The 25,071-nt window shown below is 39.5% G+C and overlaps 1 protein-coding gene across 3 annotated transcripts in view; it reads right to left on the minus strand.

Moving 5' to 3' along the window:
* Positions 1-24,795, minus strand: part of SLC38A9 (solute carrier family 38 member 9) — a 38,870-nt gene extending 14,075 nt beyond the window's left edge. The window contains exons 1-10 of one of the 3 annotated variants that reach the window (XM_074166045.1): positions 24,692-24,795; positions 16,542-16,674; positions 15,850-15,971; positions 15,638-15,701; positions 15,429-15,522; positions 14,290-14,460; positions 11,610-11,669; positions 9,147-9,344; positions 6,043-6,150; positions 2,405-2,511 (exon numbers count right to left, since the gene is read on the minus strand). In XM_074166045.1, the coding sequence (XP_074022146.1) occupies positions 2,405-2,511; positions 6,043-6,150; positions 9,147-9,344; positions 11,610-11,669; positions 14,290-14,460; positions 15,429-15,522; positions 15,638-15,701; positions 15,850-15,971; positions 16,542-16,674; positions 24,692-24,795 (1,161 nt within the window). Of the gene's footprint in view, positions 1-2,404; positions 2,512-6,042; positions 6,151-9,146; positions 9,345-11,609; positions 11,670-14,289; positions 14,461-15,428; positions 15,523-15,637; positions 15,702-15,849; positions 15,972-16,541; positions 16,675-24,691 lie in introns of those variants that run through there. The other 2 variants (XM_074166047.1, XM_074166046.1) reach the window with 2 other exon arrangements.
* Positions 24,796-25,071: the final 276 nt, after the last annotated feature.

Below are 25,071 nucleotides of genomic sequence, written 5' to 3' on the forward strand. Positions count from 1 at the left end.
TTGGCTGGAAAGAGAAACCAATGGTAGGGCAGCATCAATGGAAGCTCACTCCCATTTACAGGGAATAAATGGTGTTTTGATACTGCAGAAAGTAAGAAGCATCCACAGTTCCATGTCTTCTGCAGTTACCACCTGGACAAAAAACATCTCCCCACTCCCAGACTTCCCCCAGGTATGTCCACAAGCAACTGTCACAAGACAGCACAAGTGTATTCATGCCTGTAGATCATGCTCTGGGCTTATGCAGCATCTGTACAGTTGTACAGGGAACCAGAGCACAGATGTGAATCAGAAAAAACCCCAAACAAAAAACTCAACTAATTGCTTTTTTGTGGCTAGGTTAGTTTTCTGTGCAATCAGTTTCCAAACCAGTTAATTGTGTACTGCACAGAAACTTGCACTGATAAATACAAGGGGGCAGCAGCGAGAGATGGGAACAGGGAGCTCTACTTTGAACTGCATACTAAGAATTCTGCTCACAGGGCTTCTCCAGGCTGTGCTGCTGACATTTGGCTTACTCTTCTCACACCCACACCACTGTACTGGATTAGCAGCCAGAGGAATCCTGCCCCCCTGTGTGTTTTAGCTTTGGGCAGTGATACACGCCTGTGACCAGAATGGAAGCTGCTATTGTTTTAGATTTCTGACTCCATAAAAGGAATGTTATTGTTTCTCTTATTTTTTTCCACCATCCCAAAGAGTTGTTCTTATAACCACTAGTTTCAGCAAGTTTTGTTCAAAACTAAAACAGTACTTTTCCAGCTTGCCAAATTCAGTGCCTTTTCACAGAACTCTGACGGAAGTGACATGTTAACAGGTCAAGCCATAAAGCAGTGGAGTCTCCATTAGACTCCCCTTAACATCAGTATCGAGATACTGACATAAGAAAGCATCTTGTTGATCTAAATACATAGGAAAAACACCCTCAACACGTGACTCATGGGAGGTTAAGACCCCTACAGATATGTAAGCCTCCCACTTAGTCAGCAGTTTACTGAATTAATCACAAAACAGTTACCTCTTTAAGAGCATCAGTGCTTCATTAACATTTCCAAAGCACTTTGAGACCTAGGCAAAAGGCTCCTGTACAGCCACAGAGAAAGAAATCTCTAGCCAAATAAAACTAGAAGAACTATGCAGATCTGGTTTCCCACTACAAACTTTTCCTGTCATACTTAAAAAGGTGCTCTTTCCGTGCAATTTGAACACTCTTCTGGAAAGCGAGAGTCTTGTCGAGGGCTTGGGATCCATGCGAGGGCCAACTTGGAAATGCAACCTAAGCTCCAGGGAGCTTAGGAGAGCATTGAGAAAAGCCGATTCAAATGCAGGCAGCAGTTTCTTCCTCCTTAACACAGGAAAAGCAAAATGGAGAAGATTCCAGGTACTGCTCTTTGCAGCTGATGGCTTGCTCCGATGTAAATGGAAGGGGACAATCCACAGGAAAACTTCTTGATGGCGGCAATGAGGCATCAGGCCTTCTCTGCATACAAAGCTGATTGCTGGAGTGACCATGCCTTTAGAATTTGAAAGCCACAGCTAAAGAGAAAGAGAAATCTTGCCCTTTTCAACATAGTAGGATTTTCCTCAGAAAACTAAGAAACTAACTTAGTTTTCTTTCCCCAGAGCTCCGCTAACTGTCCCCTTTAGTTGCTAAACTATTTTCAGAAATGCCCATAAACCCCAAGATGCTTTCGTGGAGGAGAAATCATGACTCCTTTGCAGAGGTGGTGACTCGCAAGCTGGCCTTGGTTCACAGGGACAAAAAAGTAACTATGCATTTTGTATTTTATAATGGGAAGTTATTAAGAAAGAATGCAGTTCCATTTGGATAAGCAGTATATAGCTTTTTCAAGGGCAAAGGACCACTCCGAAGGCGACATGTCACAAAGGTTTCCAATCCAGGCTTCAACTTTGAGGATTTCCTAAATGGGGTCAGGCTTCTCCATGAACCTTGACTTGGATTGTGACACAGAACTACTGAAGCAACTCTGAGAAAAGATATTATCTAGACCCCAACCCTATTGTTCAGGACTCTGCTAAAATCAGTCCTGTGCCCAATATTCTCCAGCATTTTTCTAAATTCTAAAATTGCTCAGTTTTTCTAGACTCTTACAATATTGTTAAGCCTCCTGCCTCTTGTGTGTAATTTGGCCATTTAATACCAGCCTGATCGCAAATAAGTCTGGGACACTCTTCAATTTGAACAAATCTGTAAAGCATATGTTACTTCTTGGCAGCCAGTGAAAAGTATGTATAACTGGTTTCTTATCAGATCACAAGAGTAAGTTACATTTTCTGAAACTATTACAGTCCCTGGATTGATTTCAAGAGAAGCAGACAGGAAAAAATTAGTGTCGCCTGGCAATGTAGATAGAAATCAGCACAGTATTGTGAAATTACTTACATTGTTTTCCGGATTCCTGTTATTTTGAAGAAGGGTGATGACACAATTGTGGATGAAGAAGGCAAGCGTAAGAACCCCTGTGAGCTGAGGGAACAGAATTCTAAACTCTAAGGGAGGAAAAGAAGTGTTAATAACTTAATTCTTCGAAACAAATAATGCCAAAATGCAGAGGACATACGGTGCTGTGGAGTCTGCTGGCAGAAACACAAGCATCCACATTGAAATGGGACAATTTACCTTACCTTTGACCACAACCAATGTACAAGCTTTTCTGTTTCTCAACAGTTTAACTGAAAAGCATTTTTGAGGAATTGATTGCGGTGAGGCCGTACATCTATTGGTCTCTGAACAGGGAGATGGGGGAAAGTAATCATTTGCTCTGTGAGCATCTTTTGTTATTAAGAAGTCACTTATGCTAAAAAATGATGTCTGTAGATGTTTAAGAGGTTCTGCTTACAAACCAGGGCATAAAGAAAGGCAGAGCAACTTCCTTGTCTTATCATACAACTTACAGAACCTATGAAAAATTTCTTTGTTTTTTTGTCTCAATTGGAATAGCATTGGTCTGCTTCTTTTAGTACTTGAAAGATTATGTTTGCAAGATTGTGTTTCTGGAAGTACTGCAACTGGTCTAGGAATTCTTCAATGTATACCATCATTAAAGCACCACTTGTGTTGGTATTATATAAAGACATATGCACTCTTTAGAATGCTAACAGCAATTAGAGATCCCTGAGCTAGCTCAGCTTCTGGAAAGCATTCAGCAATATAGCAAAACACTCATCAGAGGCTTACAAATCCTTACAGATCAAACCGCAGAGAGCACCATGCAAAAATATTTAAATATGATTTCTCTAAAGTGCTATGTAAGTCAGCAAGGTAAACATACCCCAGGCAATTAATGAAGGGCTCATCCAGGTTGAGAGAACATGCCTTCCCTAGGGCTGGATTCACTGTACCTTCAATACCTAACTAGCATGATGTGCTACCGGTAGAATTGAGAGTGTAAGCGACTCTTGGGCTTGTTTTCCATCCACTACTTTAATCTCAGTAATAAAAAGCAAACCGATAGATTCAGAATCTCTTTCAGCACTGTGTTTCGCCCATCACTACAGCAGTCAGTAGTAGCTGGATTTCTATGCATTAGCTACATGCTTTGTCTATCTTCTAGTTGTGCTAGTTGCATTGCCAAAATAATCAAACTACTGGGTGCTCCACCTCTTAGTGACCCACGTCACATGTGTGATAACTCTTTTTAGACCAGGACTGCTTAACAGATCCTGGACTTGAAATTTAATATGCTTAAAACCTAATTTCTTAGACTTAGGTTGGTTTCCAGTTTACATGGGTTTGTTAGCGAACCATAGTCGGGCCAAATTTTCTCCTGCCCTCTGAGGAAGAGTCTGTAGATATGAGGCATGTAATCATTTGAAGACTGTCTGCTGAGGAAGTTCAGGCTAAAACTGTGTTTCCATGCTGGGAACGGAGCAAGACCAAACACTGTTGTCTATCTACTGTCTCAGCAGCACATGCTTGAGTACCATTTCTACTTACAGGTAGCATTAAGAATAATACCACACAAAATAAATTAGGTCATTAACGCAGATGCTAATCACCCAGTGCTTTGAAATCCAAAGTTTTAGACTGGAGACAAAAGCCATTTGTAAGCCCAAAAATGCTGCCTAAAAGTAAATGCAGTGATGGAGGAAAATAGCATAGATAGCACTGTTTCAGAACTACCTACATCTATCTTTAAGTTTGTACTTATGCTGTAGTAGTCAGGAGGATTCTTAGGGAATTACAGAGATAATCCAGTTCATCCTCAAAGCATCTGCTTTGGTCTTGCACATGGTCATACTCAGCAAAAATTGCCCAGCTTTGAAGACTCAGCCAGAAAGGACAACAATGTTTTGGGTTTTTTTCTTTTTATTACTGAAGAAATAAAGAAGAAATAAGCTGAAGAAACTGTTTTACATAGCCTTTTACTCGTTTCTTGGCACTCAGGTCTTGAATTAGGGTTCTGAATGCCTGGCTGAGTTGAGGAAGAAATGACCTTCAGCAGTTATGGAAAAATGAACAAACAGATTTGATGATAGCTAGGGGCTGGAAGGCAGAGAAGGGGAATACTAGGTTTTGAGCAGGCCTCTTTGCGAAACATACATGGAATACACTAGCTAACCTATTTATTCTGCTTATTATTGTATCAGATCAACTTCAGTTCAACCAGAGGGCTTAATCAACCCAAAGGAAGTGGCAGAAGAAGATAAAGACTAAGCAGCTGCAAGATCACTGCAACTGTGCTGTGAACACACTTAAAGCAGTTGAATTTCATATCAACAACTTTACTCAACTACTACCTGTAGCTTACTCACTGAGTTGTTACTCCCCGTGCCACAGTGAGTTACTATGATTCCACAAATTAGATCAGATTCTATTAGAAACAGGTGACAATTCTGGTGTTTCTTTTTTTGATCTCTATTTTGCTACAGTAATTCAAAACCCATCCTGATGTTTTAAGTTATTCTTGTTTTCTTATCTAAGACTGTATTATTGGAACTAACAATAGTCTTCAACCCACACGTAAAACCGTTAGTACAGTGCTTATTGTGACTGGGAAACTAAGAATGCTCAAACCCACAAAGAAAACCCCAGGAAGGTGCGTATCTCTGAATTTTGCCTTCAGTAAATAACTGTTCAGGAACGACAAAATACTCTTGTTTCTAGGAATAGGAGTGATACAGTTCAACGGCACAGGACACAGCTCCTTGGAGCTAACTGGTCACACCATTCCTCCTGTTGTAAAAGGTGGTGAAAAGACAGCTAAGACCTAACCCCAGATCTCTCATTCCAGGCCTCCTAACACAGGAAACGGATCTCTTTAGACTATCTGTTCATGTAATACCACTTTTATGACTGTGACATCTCACATGGTAATTTATAATAGTAACTTGGAAAGAACAAATAGGCACCAAAACAGATTTCAAGAAAAGAAACGGAACATACTGGAAAGCTAACGGGTGTTTAAAAGAGAAGAGCTAAGATTGCGGACTAAAACCTGAGATACATTGGAAAGTACAGGAAAATCATACTCATAAATCGTGGTGGATGAGCTATGTGCTTAAGCAAGACAGTGTGTGGAAAACTTGAAGCACCTTTACCAGCCAGTCTGTCTACAGTTTGTCATTTGTAACTGCTGCCGAAATAGGCATGATCTGAAAATGGTGCAGCTAGAAGTTATTATTATATAGGCGAAACAGGACTATGGCAAACTCCCAGTCACATGATACGTGTTGGAGATACCTCTGATGGGCACTCCTCCTCTTCTCCAGTGTTGATACTAACTTATATAACTAACTGTTATTACTGTTATAACTGTTGTAACTTGATACTAACTGTTGATACTAACATACTAACTCCAGTGTTGTCACCTAATTAAGCAACATCACAGGGAAAGGGATTCCTTGTCACTTTGTCACAAGGGATCCCTCCTAAGCCTCTACATGCAACATCAGACAATTCCTCACTTTATTTACATCAGACATATTAAAAGGTGAGTAAGAAAGCCATTCATTAACTGCTTTAAAAAAATCTTAAACCCATCATATATATGCTTCATTACTGCATTTTAAGTATCTTACCCGGTACAAAAAAATCATTCTCTGTAAACCAGTTGTATTCTAAATGGATTCCCAGACGAGCAGCCTTTACAGTAACCAGAAAAACTAAGTAGACAACGGAAACCGTACCTGGAAAAGACAAGAGCCATGAGGCAATAGAAAGTATTTGTGCTGTGTTTTATCCCTGCTTCATCCAACTAGCTCCCAGAAGCCCAAACATATACGGCAACTGCGAACTTTACACTGCGAGCTAGAAGCTGATAATGACATTTGATTGCTACTGATTTAAACCTTGTCTTGACCAAAACCTTGGATAACCTTGATCATAATACTGGATTTGCATTCCATCTCATTGGTTCAGAGGCATCCACCAATACTCTGTACAGCTAAAGACTATGGATAAAATCACAGATAGGTATAAATGCCTTGCTGAGTCTGCATGTGGGACGGAGAGCATATGATCTTGCCTCCTGCTATTTGAAAGAGATGAGGGCACAAGAGTAGCCACCTAAAAATTAAAGGCTACTGCAATGCAACCTCCCAGCCAATAACATGCTAGTCACCAGTACTAACTTATAGCTGCAAGTAAGTAAAGACAAAGAAACAGTATTTTTACAGTTTAGAACACAGATTCATATAAGATATCATACAATTGCCTAGGTTGGAAGGGACCTTTACGGTCATTGAGTCCAACCATCAACGTAACACTGACAAAACCACCACTAAACCATGTCCCTAAGCACCACGTATACACATCTTTTAAATACCTCCAGGAATGGCAATTCCACCACTTCCCTGGGCAGCCCGTTCCAATGCTTGATAACCCTTTCGGTGAAGACATTTTTCTTCATATCCAATCTAAACCTCCCCTGGCACAACCTGAGGCCATTTCCTCTTGTCCTATTGCCTGTTACTAAGGAGAAGAGACCAACCCCCACCTCGCTACAACCTCCTTTCAGGTAGTTGTAGAGAGCGATAAGGTCTCCCCTCAGCCTCCTTTCTGCAGGCTAAACAACCCCATCATCATTTCATTCTAGCAATATCTCCAAGGTTAAAAAACAAACCGAAGAAATTATCATTCGATTACACAGACCATAGTCAAGGAATTAGAAAGATAAAAGGTTCTGTACTTGAGGATCAGCTTAATAGCTAAAATATTCTGTAATTTCCTGATGATATAGGTTTCTGTAGGTGTAAAGATAAGTAAAAGTTCTCTATTAAGATTTTTTCAAGAATCTGAAGAATTTCCTTGATTTTTTCTTATTCTATAAACTTCAAGGTTTACAAAAATTAAGGCAACTTTTAACAGCTGAACTACATCATAATCTACTGAAGTTATGAGAATTTTCATATTTTAATATTCAGGTTCTCAAATAAAAAAAACAGTTGCCTACAATAATGTGCTTATTTTAAAAACAGATACAGTTATGGCTAGATTGCACTTCATAAAATATTTTCTTAGCCCTAATGTTATACCTAGTCCACATAAAAACTGTACTTTTTAGACAGTAGCAGCATCAAACTACCCAAGTCCCTGTGCTGTATCTTCATCTAGTGGTTCCAGCAAGAGCAGATCCAAGCTCTAATTAATCACAGAATCTTCATGGTTGGAAGGGACCTTTGAGATCATCGAGTCCAACCACAAAAACGTGAATAGAGGATAAACTAGACCCTCAATTCCCTGTCCTCTACCTACTTTACAATACATCTCCATGTTTTTCAACCGGTTCTGTGACCCCTACCTCCTTTTCCCCTTCTATTCATCATGGGCTTCAATGGTTATGTCCTCAGACCTCTCCTACTCCATAAACTGTGACCAACCCCACCCAACATCCATGCACTTTATCCACTTTACCAAGCTCACCTGCCTTGGTCTTCTAACTCAAGACACAGAAGCAAGGAGAAGTCACAATTTTTGTGCTTGTAGCACACAATAAGCCAGGATATTTGCAAAGCACAGCAGCATCTTTGACTGACTGATGTTGTGATTAATCAACTGATTGGTAGCAAATGACTTCAGGTCAGAAGCAATTAATCTTTAGAGGTAACTGCCTGTGTTGAAATGTTTAACAGATGAGGAAGGGTATGCCTAACCGTGCCAAGGTAGTATGCATCAAATGCTGCTTAGTATGTAGTATATGTACCACTGTTTGGGAAATTCTATTGTAAATATATTGAAACTTGTTTTACAGGATTATCAAGGGAGCAAAGGAAAAAAATTAACTCCCTATTAACTGTAAGACTCAACCAAAGCAGGGCAGAAATCCTGTGGGTGACTGACAAACCACCAAACTAGCCACTCTGAGGCACAATATTGGCTACCAGCAAACTACTGGAAGAGTGGCTGGAAAGCTGCCCCACAGACAGGGACCTGGGGGTGCTGGTCAACAGCTGGCTGAATATGAGCCAGCACTGTGCCCAGGTGGCCAAGAAGGCAAACAGCATCCTGGCCTGTATCAGAAATAGCGTGGCCACCAGGACTTCGGAAGTGATTGTCCTGTATTCGGCACCGGTGAGGCCCCACCTTGCGTACTGTGTTCAGTTTTGGGGCCCCCACTGCAAGAAAGACATTGAGGTGCTGGAGCGAGTCCAGAGAAGGGCAGCAAAGCTGGTGAGGGGTGTAGAGCACAAGTCTTACAAGGATTGGCTGAGAGAACTAGGGTGGTTTAGTTTCGAGAAAAGGAGGCTGAGGGGAAACCTTATGCCTCTCTACAAGTACCTGAAAGGAGGTTGTAGCAAGGTGAGGGCTGGTCTCTTCTCCCAAGTAACAGGACATAGGACGAGAGGAAATGGCCTCAAGTTGTGCCAGGGGAGGTTTAGATTAGAGATGAGGAAAAATGTCTTCACTGAAAGTGTTGTCAAGCATTGGAGCAGGCTGGCCAGGAAAGTGGATGAGTCACCATCCCTGGAGTTACTTAAAAGACATGTAGATGTGACGCTTAGGGGCATGGTTTAGTGGTGGATATGGACGTGTTAGGTTGATGGTTGGACTGGATTAAAGGTCTTCTTCAACCTAAATGATTCCATGATTCTATTCTATGGCTCTGCTCCCTGGAGTAGCTTTCACTGTTTTCTGTACACTTTATCCACAATGAACCAATGCTTTAATAGTTTTTGTTACCTACCCAGGACATTAAATTTTGCAAAGAAGGATGGAGACTTCAGATTTAGCAGGGGTAGAAGAACAGCAATCAGGTAAAATGGTACTGTTTTTGATTTGTTCCACCACTCCTCGAAGAGTTCAAAACCTGTATTGTTGCCAGAAGAGAACATCACACTCCTGTTCTGTGGTGGGTGACCGCTAGCAGCACTTGGACAAATGACTGGAAGAAAAGAAAATAAAAATATTCCTAGATGAAAAAGGTTTTACTTGCATAAAATCGTCACAGCCATGATCCCATAATTTCTGGAGAGTTTTTCCTATGACAAATAGGACCACTCAACAGCAATGTTTGACAACTCGGTTCCTAACTTCTATTTGGTTTTTTTATCAGGAGTTCAGCACTAAGATTGCACTGCTACGCACCTTGCACTCTAAGCTAACAGGTGCTATGGTTCTTTCAGCTGAGCACAACAAAGACACTAATTTGTCTGAAGCCTGAGCTGTGGCACAGTATCAGCCTTAAAGGTCACATACTTATGACTAGATGTGTTCAGTGCCTAAACGCACCTGCTGGAATTGAGTCACAGCAACACACCTCTGCATCTGGCTGCATATTTAGCATTATGATCTGTCCCTGTACGCTTCAGTAAGATCATGTTAAGCAAGATGCACGTGCATCTGTGTACAGAAGAGCCTGTATTACTGTATGTTTCTCTGGGAACACAAACTAAGGATGACAAGAAAGCTACTATAACAACTGTTAGGTCTAAAACTCCTGCTCCAAACTAAACCACCCTATCATTGTGGTGCCATGCCAAGTGCAAATACATTACTGCTAGACAACACAACAGAAGCAATTTAAGGTATGTACCCGTAACTGCCAAAAGGGAACATCACGCTTCAGTTACATGGTGGCTGACCAATGGCAGCATGTGGACAAGTAACTGGAACAAAACCAACCAAACAAAAAGATCCCTTGATAAAATGTGTTTATTTCATTTTTGTTAAAATCAGCACTTCTTTCTAATACATACCTACAACAAAGTTATGTGTTGAAATATGGACTTGTCTTATTGTTCTCATAATGTCTTATTTTAAACTTTGGCATTCCCACAATACTTGATAGCCTCCCTCCCACACTGGCTGCACACTTGTTCTATTACAAATGCAAAGGTGTGAAAAGTGTTCTATCAAATTTCTTGAGAGACCACTATGGTACTTTACTTCAGTTTTCTCATTTGCTTTCTCTCCATTGCTTATAAAAGCATTGTTCCACAGACCTTGAAAAATGCTTTTGTTCTTACTGATCTCCTTGGTAGCCCCGAATGCCCTGCCAAGAGTCATTTGAGCATCTGGCAGCCCTTAATTTTGTGAAGCAGCTGCTTTAAATCTTCCAGTTGCCGCAGGATGCTGTGGAATATTGTTGTCTATTTTGTCTCCAAGATACCCCCTGCTGCATAAGAATGGGACAGAAAGGCACAAGCAGGAGAGAGCACAAGAGAAAGAGCTCTGCAGCAGCTATTGGTGCCTTGCTGGTAAGGACTGTAGGAGAAACGGGATTCAACACGAGTTCAAATGCAAATCAACTGGTTTTCAGAATTATTTCTCAACTTCTTTGCCTGACTCCAACAGCTGTTCTCCAGAAACATGGCTGCAGCTTGTGTGACACACAGCTGTCCGGCTGGTGCTGAAATGTTTCCCCATTCCCATAAGCACCCAGGATAGAGAAAATTTTCTGCTTCATAACAAAGCACTACATGTTCAGTTGCTATACATAGGCAGAGAGATCAGAGGATGACAATGCATAAGCTCCTGCCTTCATTCTACATTATTCTGCCTACTTAAGAACTCTCAACAGAACCATCTTCATAATTGACTGCAGTTTCTTCCCTTAGTTGTGCAAATGTCAGACTCTCCGCAAAACGCAAGTGGACAGTCATGTAGCTAGCCTGACACTCCTTTCTTTTTGCACTCGGCATCATTAAATCTGTTATTACAGCCTTTTCTTTTTTTTTAAATTAAGAATGTTGCTGCAGGGGTGGTGAGGAGCAAAGATGCCCCAGCCATGATTTTAAACAGCAAACAGATCTGATGTGCCTCAATTTTAGGGTGCGAAAGTTAAAATTCCTTAAGGCAATTCCTCATTGTGCAACTACTGTTAAGAGGTCTAACATTCATTGTTTTAAGGAGGATCTATCTGGGTACACACAAACTTGTCATTTGCTTTTTAATCCTCGTTCCCACCCCCACTTTCTTTCTTTCCTTTTTTTTTTCCCCACCCAATTATTAAGCTTTCCAAGTGTGTGGTTATTTGTGGAAGCATAAATTCCAGATAGAAAATTACAGTTTTTTTTAAAAACAGGTAGTTAGAACTTACAATATACACTTTACAACTGGAATGTGGTTAGGCATGGAAACATGATTTATTTTTTTTTAAACCCACACCTCCAAACCAGGAAACACAATACTAGTAAGTGCTTCTTACCTTTGTTACTTCCGTTCGTGCCAGGAACAATATCTGTTACATTAATGTCATGAACAAAGTCTAAAAAGGAGAAGAAAAATCTTACTATCGATGTCCCAAACGTGCTATCAGGCTTTTATCTGTTGACTTGATAAAAATTAAATAAGGAAATATTTTGGAAAATTACATCAGAGGTGTGATACAGCAACTTGCACTCTCCCCAACCCCAAGTGCATGTTTTAAGACTTCCATTTAGAAGTGTTTTCAAGTAGCCCCCGCTGCACTACTTCCTTTTCAGCAGCCCTGTCCATTTATGAAGCTCCCGAGCCTTCCCTCCCAGCTGCTCATTCCTGTTCCCCCAGCACACCCCGACTTGTCCCAGCTCCTCTGTCTGCAGTGTTGTACAGCGGGTTAGTGAGGAGATGCATCTTAAAAACAGCCTCTTTTTGGACAGAAAAAAAGTGTATGAAACCATACTCTTAGTCCAGATGGTAGTATACAGAAAAAGCTTCCCCTACTAATTTTTCTAATCCTTTTTTCAGAAGAGGCTCTGTGGGATGCTTTCTCCATGTTGTATTTTAAAGAGGGGACTCTCTGGAAAAAGGTTTCAGTCTCACTGTCCACAGTCATCTCTGGTAGTATTTTGTTTCCAGTACACTCCTGTGCTACTTTACTGCTCTAATACACCAGGCATTTTCGACTTTCTGCAATTTCACCACTACGTGAGTACTGGATACAAGGTTCTTTATATTTCTGTGTATATATATATATACACAGAGAAAATGCCCATCAGCTTGGAAATTTAATTAGTGCGTCTCTGGTTAAAATTTGCTTCTGCTGCATGTGGGAGTATTATGCAGACAAAAAAAATCAACTGGGGCAGTAGGCCTCAAGATTTTTAAAATGCAATTAACAGCAGCTTGTTTCTCATGAAGAGAGCAAAAAGTCTTGTGGGAAGAAAACTATTTTTTATTTCTTCATTTTGATTTATGACACCCTGAACGACAACTGAGTTTCTCATACTTACTGATAACAGTTCAGTGTATATAACAATCAGAAGATTTAATTAAAAGCATTCATCACCTCCTCACTTCACCACTGTTTTGTGTTGCTACTTTAAAAAAATGTACTTAGTGTGAATCCATCAGAAGCATTGATAGCTTTTATGATATTAGAGCACTTTAAAATTAGTAATAGATGGATACCCAACTTACATTTCCTCTGTACTTAAAAAGTGTTTTAGAACTAGTAATTGCATTTGTGGCTTTACTTCTGTTTCATAAAAGAGAACAAAAGCATGGAACACTGTTTTAAAAAAAAAAAGATAGAATATCATACTTGGTTTACAGTTCTTGTATTCTTTGCGTACTACTAATTTCTAGACCATCCTCCCTTAGGAAATCAATTTGCTCCCACGTAAATGGCAAGTGCAGATTTTTTAAAAAGTCATCAGAATGTACTGGAATTAAATACAGTAGCCTGCTTAGAATAACTCAGAAATCTATGGCTGGAAGATGCCATTGTGTCAAACCTACATCCTATTACCCGTTTTATAAAACTTAGTAATTAAGTAGCCACAATGAAAGTTAGGACAAGAATCCAATGATTAAAGTTATCAGAGAGCAAACAACTCCAATGAGAACCCCTAACAAATATAGGTAAGTAATAAAGTAACGTGCCAATCTCAGAGAAAATCAGGACCCTTTTCCTAGAACAGGAACTGTTTTGATCGTCCTGAAGTTTGCTTATGAGAATCGGAGTTATTTGGTTTAGAATAATTTAGGATTAAAGTGCTAGCTTTATTTAAAAAAACAACAACAAGGTCTAAAATGAAATGGCCTTAACAACATATGAATTAGGTCAGCTGTAAAATACATCAGGCATTAACCAATAAACTAAAGTATGTCCTTCAGGGATGGTAGGAACTCTAATTAAACATTGTTTAAGAGGTGTAAGTGTCTGTGCTGTTAATGCCTCAGAGATTTGTTATTACCTTCAAAAGAGAAACTCTTAAATCTTAGTCGTGCCATTCAACACTATGAGTCAGATTTTCAAAGCTCTCAATTCCATCATTTACTCCCACAACTCTACATACTTAATTGATTGTATCCACAAACGCTTGTGTGTCTATGCACGTACAAGGCTGTAAATAACCAATATGTTTTCTTTAGTAGCAATGCCAGTCTAAGAATCACTCTTTCCATAGTGCTGCAGTTCATCGTTCCTTTAGGGATGCTTGCTGCTCTATGGCAGCACTCTGAGTGTGTTTACTGAAATTTAGAATGAAACTAGATTTTTTTTCATTAACCTGGATCATTTCAACAGCCCAGCCTGGTATATGGCTGTTCAAATAGTTACACCCATGCAAACAAAGGGGGAGTGAAAACACAAAGTGGAAACCACGTTTGGGTTGTGTTAACTATACCAAGAAGCCTCATCACTGACATTCAAATCAGATAATTGGTACTTTGTCTTTCATTAAAACCACACTTTAAGAGAGAGAGCCTGAGAAACTGGCTTTGAAGACATACATGACTGTGCCAGTAACTCCACACACAGTTACTTAGTCTCACTTGAATTTTCACTCAAAGTAACAGAAAAATCAAGATTAAGTAAAATGGAAAATCCTCTTTCAGTACAAAGCAAAGTCTTGACCTTTCCATAAGATAGCTGTAAAAGTTAACCAAATACGTTTACTTACTGTATATAAATTTTCCTGTGTTGAATAGAAAGTTGGACATAAGCACCCAATAAACAATCATGGCTCCAACAAGCGACACCATAGAAAATAAGAGGCTTGACCATTGACCAAAGGATCCAAAGTAATACTTGCAAACATCTGGGAATTCCCAGTTTGAGGTATCTATTAAAGCTGAAGAAGATATAAAAATAGAAACATATCTATACAAAATGTTATATTAGAATCAGTAGGACTCTTCATGACAGGATGCATTCTTGTTTCAAAATATTCTGACAGAAATTCATAGTGCTTCCAAGGGCTAAGAAAATTACTGTTAACTTTGAAGTATAATACTCATTAGGTGTTTGACTGAAGGAGCCTGAAGAAGTAGAGGCTTTTATTGCAGCTATAATACTACTTTGAGTACTTCCAGAAGCACTGGAATAAGACATGGTGGCAAAAATGCAGCCATGCATTTGCAGGTGAAGCCTTTTGCAGGAGTCACAGCAAAGTAGGCCAGATCATGAACTAGTCCTCAACAATGCCCTGAAATGAGCTGTCACAAACTGGAGGTCTTAATTGCCTTTATTTGAGAAAGTGAGGGGTTAATTTATGCATAAAAGCACCAATCACAAGAGCTGCAAGATGAGTTTTGAACAGTAAAAGTACATTCCAAGTAGAAGCACTCTCAATGAGGCAATGGTCCATAAATTGCTTCCAACACAGAATATTTACAAATATTAGGGCAGTACAGGCATGCAACACAAGTAGATGCAGCTACAGCTCATGCTGTTCTACTGCAGAACATGTCAGAAATACATGTAGTGAACTGCATGGTGCTTATGGAGAAGAAGAGAAGTCTCTAACTCCATAACTCCCCGAATACTTAGTAAGTGCACATCTGAAATTGTGCTTAGTAAGAATTTGGGTTTGGCTGTAATACTTAGGTCCCAAGGAACTGAAGGATGAAACAATAACGGAAGACAGATGTTTAGCTTACAGAACTTAGATCCAGACTACAAAAGTAGGGAGACATTCAAAGGAACAGCTTTTATGGGCAGGTCAGGTCTAACATATAGTAAAGATACAAACTAAGAATCTGTTAGGTCTCTATTTCACACAATGGAAATATTTGTGGTATGAAGCTTTTTATCTCTTACGGATCATTTGCCGTGATTTCACAACTCTGTAGCAGCAATAAAGAGTCAAAATGCCCATCAGTAAGATGAGAATGATTCCAGAAGTAAAGCCTGCCTGTTAAGAGGGAGAAATACACTTTACTTTCTTTATCAATAACACTACAGAAAAATGAAAAGCAAGCCATGTTGCCAAAAACATTTTCATAGGCATACATTTTTCATAGGTTTACCTGTTTTATTCCCCATGGGATACTTAATATAGATGTACCCATCATTGTATTCCATATCATAAATCTAGGAAGAAAACAAAAAAGCCAGTGAATAATTTAAGAAGCAATTTTACTTCATACTATACTCTTAGCTACAAAACTTATGAATACAATACAGAACATTCAATAATAATGCGTTATCTGGCTAATATATGGCAAGGTGCTTAACATACATTGTCACTATACTGGAGTTTTTACCATAGCCATCTGTGCAACTGTCAACTTTAAAAGCAGTTCCCAATGGACTGTACACGTAGATTTCATCAGGAGCTGGAAGTACATGATCAGGAGCAATCTAACAAATGAATAAAAAACAAGACTTATTAGTAACACCAAGGTAATTATTGTCCCAAATACAGCAAGCCAACTGCTCTAAATCACAAAAATGTTTCCATGAAAAGTGCATTTTTAAAAAAAAAAAAAGTTTGGACTACATTACATTAATTTTCTCCCTATGAGAAAAACAGTTGATATGATTTTTAGCTAGATAGCAGAAAACCAGGTTTTTCTTCTGCAAAATGTCTGTAACATACTATGCACAAATCATGCTAGCTCGATCACTGCAGCTCACCACTGCCTAAATGATCTTATAGATTGGAGAAATGAGGCAGCCTGGACCACTGTTAGAAAATGCAAGCTGTTCCTATGTTTTCTTTGGATGGTGAAGGCATTGCACAAGAAGGCAACCACAACTTGTGATAACACAAGACCTTGTTAAGGCACTCATCTACCAGGTATTTACTTCAAAGCAAGCTGCAGAGCGGTTCTCCTCCTACCTTTATTTGTGCTTCTTTTATAAACCTAGGCTGTTGGAGACCAACATGCCAGAGACCACTCAGTTGATCTGGCCCTGTCGTTGCCTTACCAATGCCCTGTCTGCAGGAGAGGTGAGCCTGCTATAGTAATGAATCCTCTTATTCATTGCTGAAGCTTCATCAGTGACTCTTTGCATGTCATCGTTCACACCGACTATGTTTGTAGGTTCCACATGAAATGGTCTAAAGGAGAGAAAAAAAGAGAAAGAAAAGGAAAACCCTTAAAACCCTAGAACACAAGAACTAACATACAACTCAACAGTTTATCATCACTCAGGATGATCTGTCATTCACTGACACAAAGCAAATACAAAAAAAAAAAAAATCACTGCCATGAGGGAAGCTGTCATCCTTGAAAGAACCATGTGTTTATATCATCTGTATTAAAATGTCCAGATTCTGCAGGGCAACCTAACATCAAAATCCAGACCTAATATCCAGTCTATTAGTTTTCAACAATGAGTCACAGTAGAATTACATGTTAATAAGCTTGGCCAAGCTTATTAGCACTTATAACCAGTGTTGCTTGGAGCAGTGACGAGGAAAAGAGGTAGAAACAGAAAGCATGAGAATGCAGAAACAGAAAAAAGACAGAGAAAAAGCGGAGTGAGCGGTGGCAATGAGAACCACCTATGAAAAGGCTCGGAACTACTAACCTAGCCAAAAACACTGTATGAAATTGTGTTTAATGGGGCAGGAACCAAGCCCAAATAAGTCCAAGTGCTCATACTATTTTTAAGCCAATGCAACCACGAATGGAATTTGTCACAGAGCCTGGAACAACAGATGTCCATTTGCAGTTCTGAATTACTTTGGAACTTCCCTTCAGATTTAATTAAGGTGATCACAGAGGACGGGACTGTCAGCAACAGACATCCTACATCCCTAATACAGAGATGTACAGAATACAGGTGGTCTCCCTTCCCTCCTCCTCAGCTGAGTTAGACTGCAGGCACGGTCACAGCCACTAAAGGAGAAAGCAGCCACACCACACACTCCATGTTTTCTCTGCACACGCGTAGGTACAGAGCAATCAGAGTGACAGCTCCTCCTAAAGCTACAACACAACATAAATCTAGCTTCGCGCAAGGGGAGCTACCAGAAATAGGCAACCTAATCAAGATATTGCAGAGATTTTTTTTTTTTAATCAAGTGTCATTTACTTCCATATAGGCATACTATACTATTGCCTAAATGACATTCTCTCCTAACACTGACAGGCTCATTTCTCAAATGAGAGAGGGGATACTGGCGACCTGTAAGCCTTGATACTGGGTTTGGGTTTCCCCCCGCTCCCACCTTACGCCTTTAATTCCTAAAGCAATCTCAACAGCTTTCTGATCTTCTTCTTCCAAGTTGATGTTTAAATCACTCAGAAACAAGAACCATCCCAAAACCAGAACCCACAAAAGTACAGATCACAACAAGTTTCAGGCTACCAAGAGCAGAAATTAGGTCAGTAATAAGTCCATGCCACTCTTCCTGTAATAGGAGCAAAGCCTCTTTGAAATGACTGCTTTCCAATGCCAATTTCTGGCTCAGACTACAAAGGAACTTGGTCAACCCCTCCTGCCCCAGCTCTCAATACAGTGACAAAGGTCCCATTCTCTTTCCCAGTGAATCATCAGGCATTTGCACCATGGCACCACCTTTTATCTGGAAGAAAAAGAATACAGCTCTGAAGCTGGTTGTTATATCTTTGGAAGACATGAAGGTAGGTCCTTAGTCCTGTGTGCTTACAGGAACACAGCAGGTAAGTATTTATGGGACTAATAAAAACTGACTGACAAAAGTGGAAAACAGTGAAAAATTACTTCCTTCTCCACAAATCGATTGTTTTCTTCATCTTAGACTTCATTAATTTGTACATCTTCCTTCATCACAGAAAAAATGCCTTAGATTTGGTAAGCCATTTCCCACTTACAGAAATGCAAGTGAACATACTTTCAATTTTTAAAACATTCTCAATTGACTATTTTTTTTTCCCCATGTCTATGACACGAAGAGGGAAATTTTGTTTGTGGACTTCTGTGGTGATCTTATAAACAATTAAGAGAGATACTAAAATTAAATGGGAATAAATTTTAAGCAACAGCTTTATTACTCAAGTCAGAGGGACAACAGGGCTAACTGATTCCATAGGTACATAATGTACAAAAATACTCATGGACTGTCAGCTCTAAAGGACTTCACTTGTTTTAGCTTAAAATTTATTGGACTGATCCAATGATTGGACACTGCTAAAAAATATTTCATTAGAAGACCTGCAAAATAAAGACTGTACTTATGAAAACAGGATATGTAATATGTTTAAATGCCTCCCCAGCCCCAGTGAGCTCTCTGCTGGTTTGGTTTTGGATCACCAACACACATTATATTTAGAACACAAAAAGTATGTGTTTTGCTGTTAGATGGCAGCTGCATAGTGTGAAGAACTTCATGAGAACTACCTCTTTCCCCATCTTCAGTTAATATTATTAGTACATCCCCATAATCTTCCATTGCTACTGTGGAAAAATTGCACTGAGACAAAGTCTACATTTTATTTCAAAGTGAGCAGATCTGTGGCAGAGATTTCCTTCAAAATAGTGTTCAACAACTGCCAACATGGATGTCAAAAAAAATTCTTCCAGACTGGAATATAGCAGGACATTATTTTTTAACGCAATTCAAGTTAAAGCCAGGGATGATTTTAAAATTAAAATATCAGAAAACTTTAACATAACGTCCTGTTTTATGGAGAAATCAGTGTTGTTAGTCAACGATCAAACAAATACCAAGGAAAAATTTATTGTGTAGCAAAAATGGATCTGTCTGTACGTAAGAAATTCTTTAGAGGAAGACACTTCCTTTTCTTCACTTCTATGAGCAGTCCGGATTGAACAAGCAATTTATGGTCCAGCACAAAACAGAATGGTATGATCCAGAACCTAATCTGCAGGTGAGGACAACAAAATTCAAACAACCCCAAAGAAATTCTATAGATCTGCTGCTGCTGCTTCCTGCCTGGAGAAGTGCACGTGTTTAATGCTGCCAGTAGTGGGGCTACTTCCCCTCTTGATCCCTTCTGGTGTGCATCTGTTGAAAATTAAAACAATCTAAAGCAGCAATTAAGTTTCTTTTTATCAGGGTACCACTGCACCTCTAGTCTTACTGAGCAAACGTCTATGCTAAAATAGAGTGTCCACCCATTGGTTTTATGGTTGTTAGAGATCTCTGAAAAAATCTGTCTGACCTGGGAGCTATGTGGGCAGGCTGGGATGCAACCTTCCTCCCTGATCTCCACTAGGAGAAGGTAGCATTCTGTCTAGGATCAAGGTAATTTCCCAGACCCCAGCTACACCCAGATCAAAGGCTGGTTGTAGGGCATATTCAGATAGAGGTCTGAGAAGCTCTCAGAGATGCAATGGAGTTCTCAAAGACTGAGATTTTTAAAGCCCAAAGCAGATAGGTTATAATCTGGGATGTATTTTGTAAAGCTCTCTTTAGGGACTTTAAGTCTAGGAGACGTACTCTGTACATGCAGGCATCAGCAGCTGCAACAGATTCCTGGAAAACTTCCTGATTTATACAGGCAATCACTTTATATCTCTCATGTGGCAAAATGATTATGAAAAGGATGTGGGACAATGCAATCTGGAGGAAGGGGAGAGGTTACATGACTGGAGGGTGCGACTGTTAATGCAAAACAGTGCAGACAATTTCCATGCATTGAGATAGACTATGGTGTCCAATGAACGTATTATCCTCATACTAAAAAAAACACAATTGCAATTTATATGCAATAGCTAGCCTGAAAAACAATGCTCTTTTTAGCAGGGCAAACACACCAATATAAAACACAGCTGTTTTCCACAGCACAATAAGTATGGACAAGATGCGGGATCTCATGCAGGAGGTACACACCTCCCATACACCACACCCGCACATGCACTTCAGAAACCATTCCCAGAAAACCTGCAGATATACTCATCTGCTAGCTACTTCTCACTCACACAAAGGAACAGTTCACAAGAATTCTAGTGCTGGTCCAGTAAAAGAGAAGGTTTTTGTCCAAACTTCCTCACATTATGAACTTGGGTAGCAATTTTTGCAAGAAAAGAAAATAGATGCTCATGAGCAAAGTTGTTTCCAAATATTGTGCTAGGCAAGGTTCATGTGTTGGGTTTGGAGGGTTAGAGGGAACACTACAATAGGAAAATTTGTTTGGCAAACTACATACAATCTTGCAACTGCTAGCATCCATAAAAATGCTATATCTTTTTTCTGGATATTTTCAGCAATGTACTACATCTTGCAGAGTGATGAAGCAGCATGGTGAGTACCTATCTCAGGAAGTTTTAAACTAAATAAAACTGTTTTCTGAGTATACGTTTGCTGAAATACTTTTAAACAGCAAGCAACTGGTTCTGGACATTTGATCAAAAGTAGTGTTCTGAGTATTGAGCCGATACAATATACAAAATATTTTTTTGTCAGTGTGTGTTCTGGCTCTACATGATGGTAATAATGACTCCACATTACACAAACTTTTCATATTTAAATAAATAAGAAAAAACCCTCTTTACAGGATGCTTAATTTCTTTCCTCTCTTCCAAAATAACCGTGAGGAGCCACTTTAGCTTACTGCACAGATTTCTTTGAAAGCCCACGTAAATCGGGTATTTTTCAGGGATGTGATATGATTATCACACAGAAATAAAGCTGGTAAATTCCTATTGCTTTTTTGTTTTACTGAGTCCCCAAATTATTATAGGAATGCTGTATATGGCACAGTGGAAACTAAGGAGTAAAACTGATTCACTATCATGGAAATTAAAGTAAGGAGAGAATGTAGTAATAAGAAAATTATACTCACAGGTTGCCATTTCTTAATCAGCAACTGCCTATCTGCATAGGAACATTATGTCAACAACGGATATCATTGCACTTCTCTTAAGGAAACCTGTTCCTAAGAATTCCACAACTAACTTGATTTTTACTTTCTAAGCTGGTCTGAATTTACATAAACATTGTAAACAGTATGCTTAGAGTTTATCCTGTAAGATACTCATTCTCTTGGCAATATATTTTACTTAGAATTTTTCCACATTTGTATCACCTTGTCATTATTATGATTACAGCATGACCACAAAAGTATCTTAATATGCTGGATACAGAACCAAAATAACCTTTCAGAGCACAATACTAAGTCACCTCTGATGCTCACAGGATACACATTTTAACAAATAAAGAATCACAAGCTTTACGATACCACATTTCAAGCACCGTTCCCTCTTTTGTGTCAAAGGCAAAGCTACTCTACTCTTATAAAGATGTATTAAGGGTCTTAATTAAGAAGGTTCTACTTCTTCCCAGTTAGGAAGCAATAGTATTAGGAATTAGTAAAAATATTAGCAACACAGAAAGGTGAAAAGCAGGCAAAGCAGTAAAAAGACCACATGGGTGTGGAGCTGTAAAAGCGTAATGAATGTAGAAACAGTAGTTTTGCACAGGTTAGTCCCCACCACTGTCTACCTTTGTCTAAGTTAAAAGAACTTTGAAAATAAAAAGGAACCAACCACTTTTGCATGAAAAAGGCTTCTCTGACTGCCATCTACAGACACTGTTTAATTTATAGCTGTTTAATTTCACCTACTGATCTCTCCTACATTGTGTGAGAACACTTCGGGGCTTCAAAAAGAAAAGAAAAAGGAAGACGGCTTGATCTCTCTTTAGCAGGGGGCACTGCCAAGTTTTTTCATATGCAAAACAACCAACACAAAACATCATTTGTTTCTCTAAAGGTTCAAGTATTCCTGAAGATAACTGCAGTATCTGTTGACAATAAATATTTAAAGGACATTCAGAAGAAAAAAGAAACTCCCTCTCTTGCATACAGCAATCGTCAACAAGCAATTGCAGCAATGACATTCTAGTTTTTAAAGGGACCTGCAAAATGGGCAAAACACACCAAATACAGTATGAGTAATTCGGGTCATTGTGAAGAACAATAACATCCTCTTTAAGAGGATTAAAAGTGGCTTTATGTTTCCCTCAAATTAGCAAAAGAATAATAGACAAAATAATTTACAACTCTAAAAAACAATTAGCTTATTGTTCTTATGTAAACACTGAAAAGCATGCCTTTCAAAAATCCCAAATCCTCCAAGCTGTTAAGAAAACCAAACAGCTATGTAAATGCCATCAAATCTCAAACAACCCAAACAAAAGAACAGAACAGCACTAAGAAAGACAAACAGTGATTACAAGGAAATCACACAAAACACTTCAAGAGCTATCTCAATCAAAGCAAAATGACCACGTGACCACTGCTCTGGTTTCTGAATAGCAACTTGAAAGAAGGAGCAAACCAAGCAGAGCACATCACTATTCCTCTACTATTGCACTTGCACTCTTTGATACTTTAATAAACCTCTCTCCCAGGAGCTGCTACTCCCTTAAGCTCTCATGAAGAGGCCCTCCCAACCCTCCACAGCTCTCACCAGGGCTGACACAGACCCTGATGGCCCCTTCTCCCCCATTCTTTCTTCTAAAGATTGTGCTACCTCTTCTAATGCACCGAGATGGAGTTCAGCCTTGTTTGGCTCCACTACGATTTCCAGGCCTTCCTGATATCCCAGGGCTCATGCCCTTCATCTCTGTGCCTCCGCATGCTTGGAAGGCAAAAGACTAAGTTGTAGAAAATGGGAGAATGAATTTAAGGGAGGAGCAATAAGGACAAAGTGGACGGATCTGCAAAGGTAGAGGTTGTGGAGGTGAGAACACAATCCAAGTACACACTTCTGCTTTTGGGGAGGGAACCAAATGCTGCATGCTATGACCTTTTAGGAAGCTGAGGAAAGAAAACTCTACACAATGAGGAAACAATACTTAACTTCACTGTTGAAAAGTGGATCTTGGCATTTTGATATAACACAAAGGTGTAAACTTCTCTCATTGCTCCTGCATCACTACACCACCTGAAACCCATTGTTCCTCAAACACAACACATACTTCCTCAAACACAAGGGTCTTCCAAAAGCCATATAAATCAGCAGTCCTCTTATGCCAGGAGGGCCTCAGACACTCCTCAGAAAAGACGATAAACCACGAATTCATTTTGCACATTTGATTTTCCCCCTGAAAGTACTCTACTGTTTCCTAATCTTTATATACACAATTCTGTATGCTCCTACACCCATGCTCCATTTGACCCCTGGGTTCACGAAAACCCTTATCCTCCTTCCTTTACTCGCAGAGAAAAAAAGACATTGTTTAGCCCCTGGCTAAAGCGTAAGCAGGCTCTCGGGGCTTTCCAAAGATGCAGGCTGGGACAGCAGCAAAACACTATAATCAAGAACTCTGTTTTTTGCCGAAGTGGGCCCCACCGAGATGATTTTGTATACAACAGTGCCATCTTCAGTTCCTTCAGGAAAACTGCTCTGCTGAAACATGATGCTGGATGCAAAGGGCAAAAAAAAAGGAGGAAGGTTAGTTCCCACTCCGATCTCAGTTTTGGTTCCAGGGCCAGCTCACAGAAATGTTAACTGCAGCAGCAGAGGAAGTCTCCCACTCCGACCTTCTTTGGGGAACACAGCTGTTAAACTCTAAGAAAACATGCAAAATAAACACTTAGCTAGATAGGTATTATTTTTGCAGGCTGGGCTGCCGAATTTTTCATGTTTGCTCAATCTCAAAAAATACTACAGTTTTTTTTCTTAAAGGCAGTAAAGGTCACTCAGTTTCCTCAGTACTAGCAAATAATGTATTTTTCCAGCATCACCTGCAGAATGCATACAGAGCCATTTACACATTTACACACAGCCACTTATCTATACCATCTGGCAAGCTTTCTTGCGTCTTCTGAACGTTTCAGTTTGTTGTGCTAAATAAAAAACATCATGCTTCGGTATACACACATGACATTCAGTGTTTGAAGAGCACTTTAAAAGCGGCACGTGCCAAGTTCTTATTGGAGAACTCTCTCTGAAGTGATGTCAATAGAAAAGTCTCATCCTCATAAACAAAACACAGTATGAACATCTGTTCACCTGGTGCTTGGAAATAATATCCTATAGAGACAAAGTAGGAACTGTTTATACTCAGATCCTGGTTTCCATATGTTAGTTTTCTGTCTTTGTAGGATTCTGTTGCTAAAAGCATAAATTAAACAACTCATTGCTATATAATCATTCTGTAGGTTCAGCCTTTCCTGTACCTTTTGCACTTAAAATCTTCTGGATTAAACTGTATATTCATGATTCCATAATTGCTTTCATCGCCTCCCACAGGAATCAAGAGAGGTTTGGTATCCTCTTCCATATTTGGTGAATGTGCCGCCTCCTTCTAGATTCTGTTAGTTATTCTGACCTAAAAAAAATGAAATGAGACAACTGCAGTTAAGTAAAACTGTGTCCCTGCTACAAATTTAACACTGGCATAATCCCACAGCTTCAGAAGCTCCTGGGTGAAAATCACCAGAAAATCCCTTCAACTTGCCACTTGAGGATTCATTCCTTAATGTAAACATCACAGGCCAAGTACAGCAGGGACAGTATTTTTTTACAACACAACCCATTTAAATAAAGTGGTCAACGT

This window comes from Numenius arquata, chromosome Z, assembly GCF_964106895.1.
Source record: "Numenius arquata chromosome Z, bNumArq3.hap1.1, whole genome shotgun sequence".
Classification (NCBI taxonomy): domain Eukaryota; kingdom Metazoa; phylum Chordata; class Aves; order Charadriiformes; family Scolopacidae; genus Numenius; species Numenius arquata.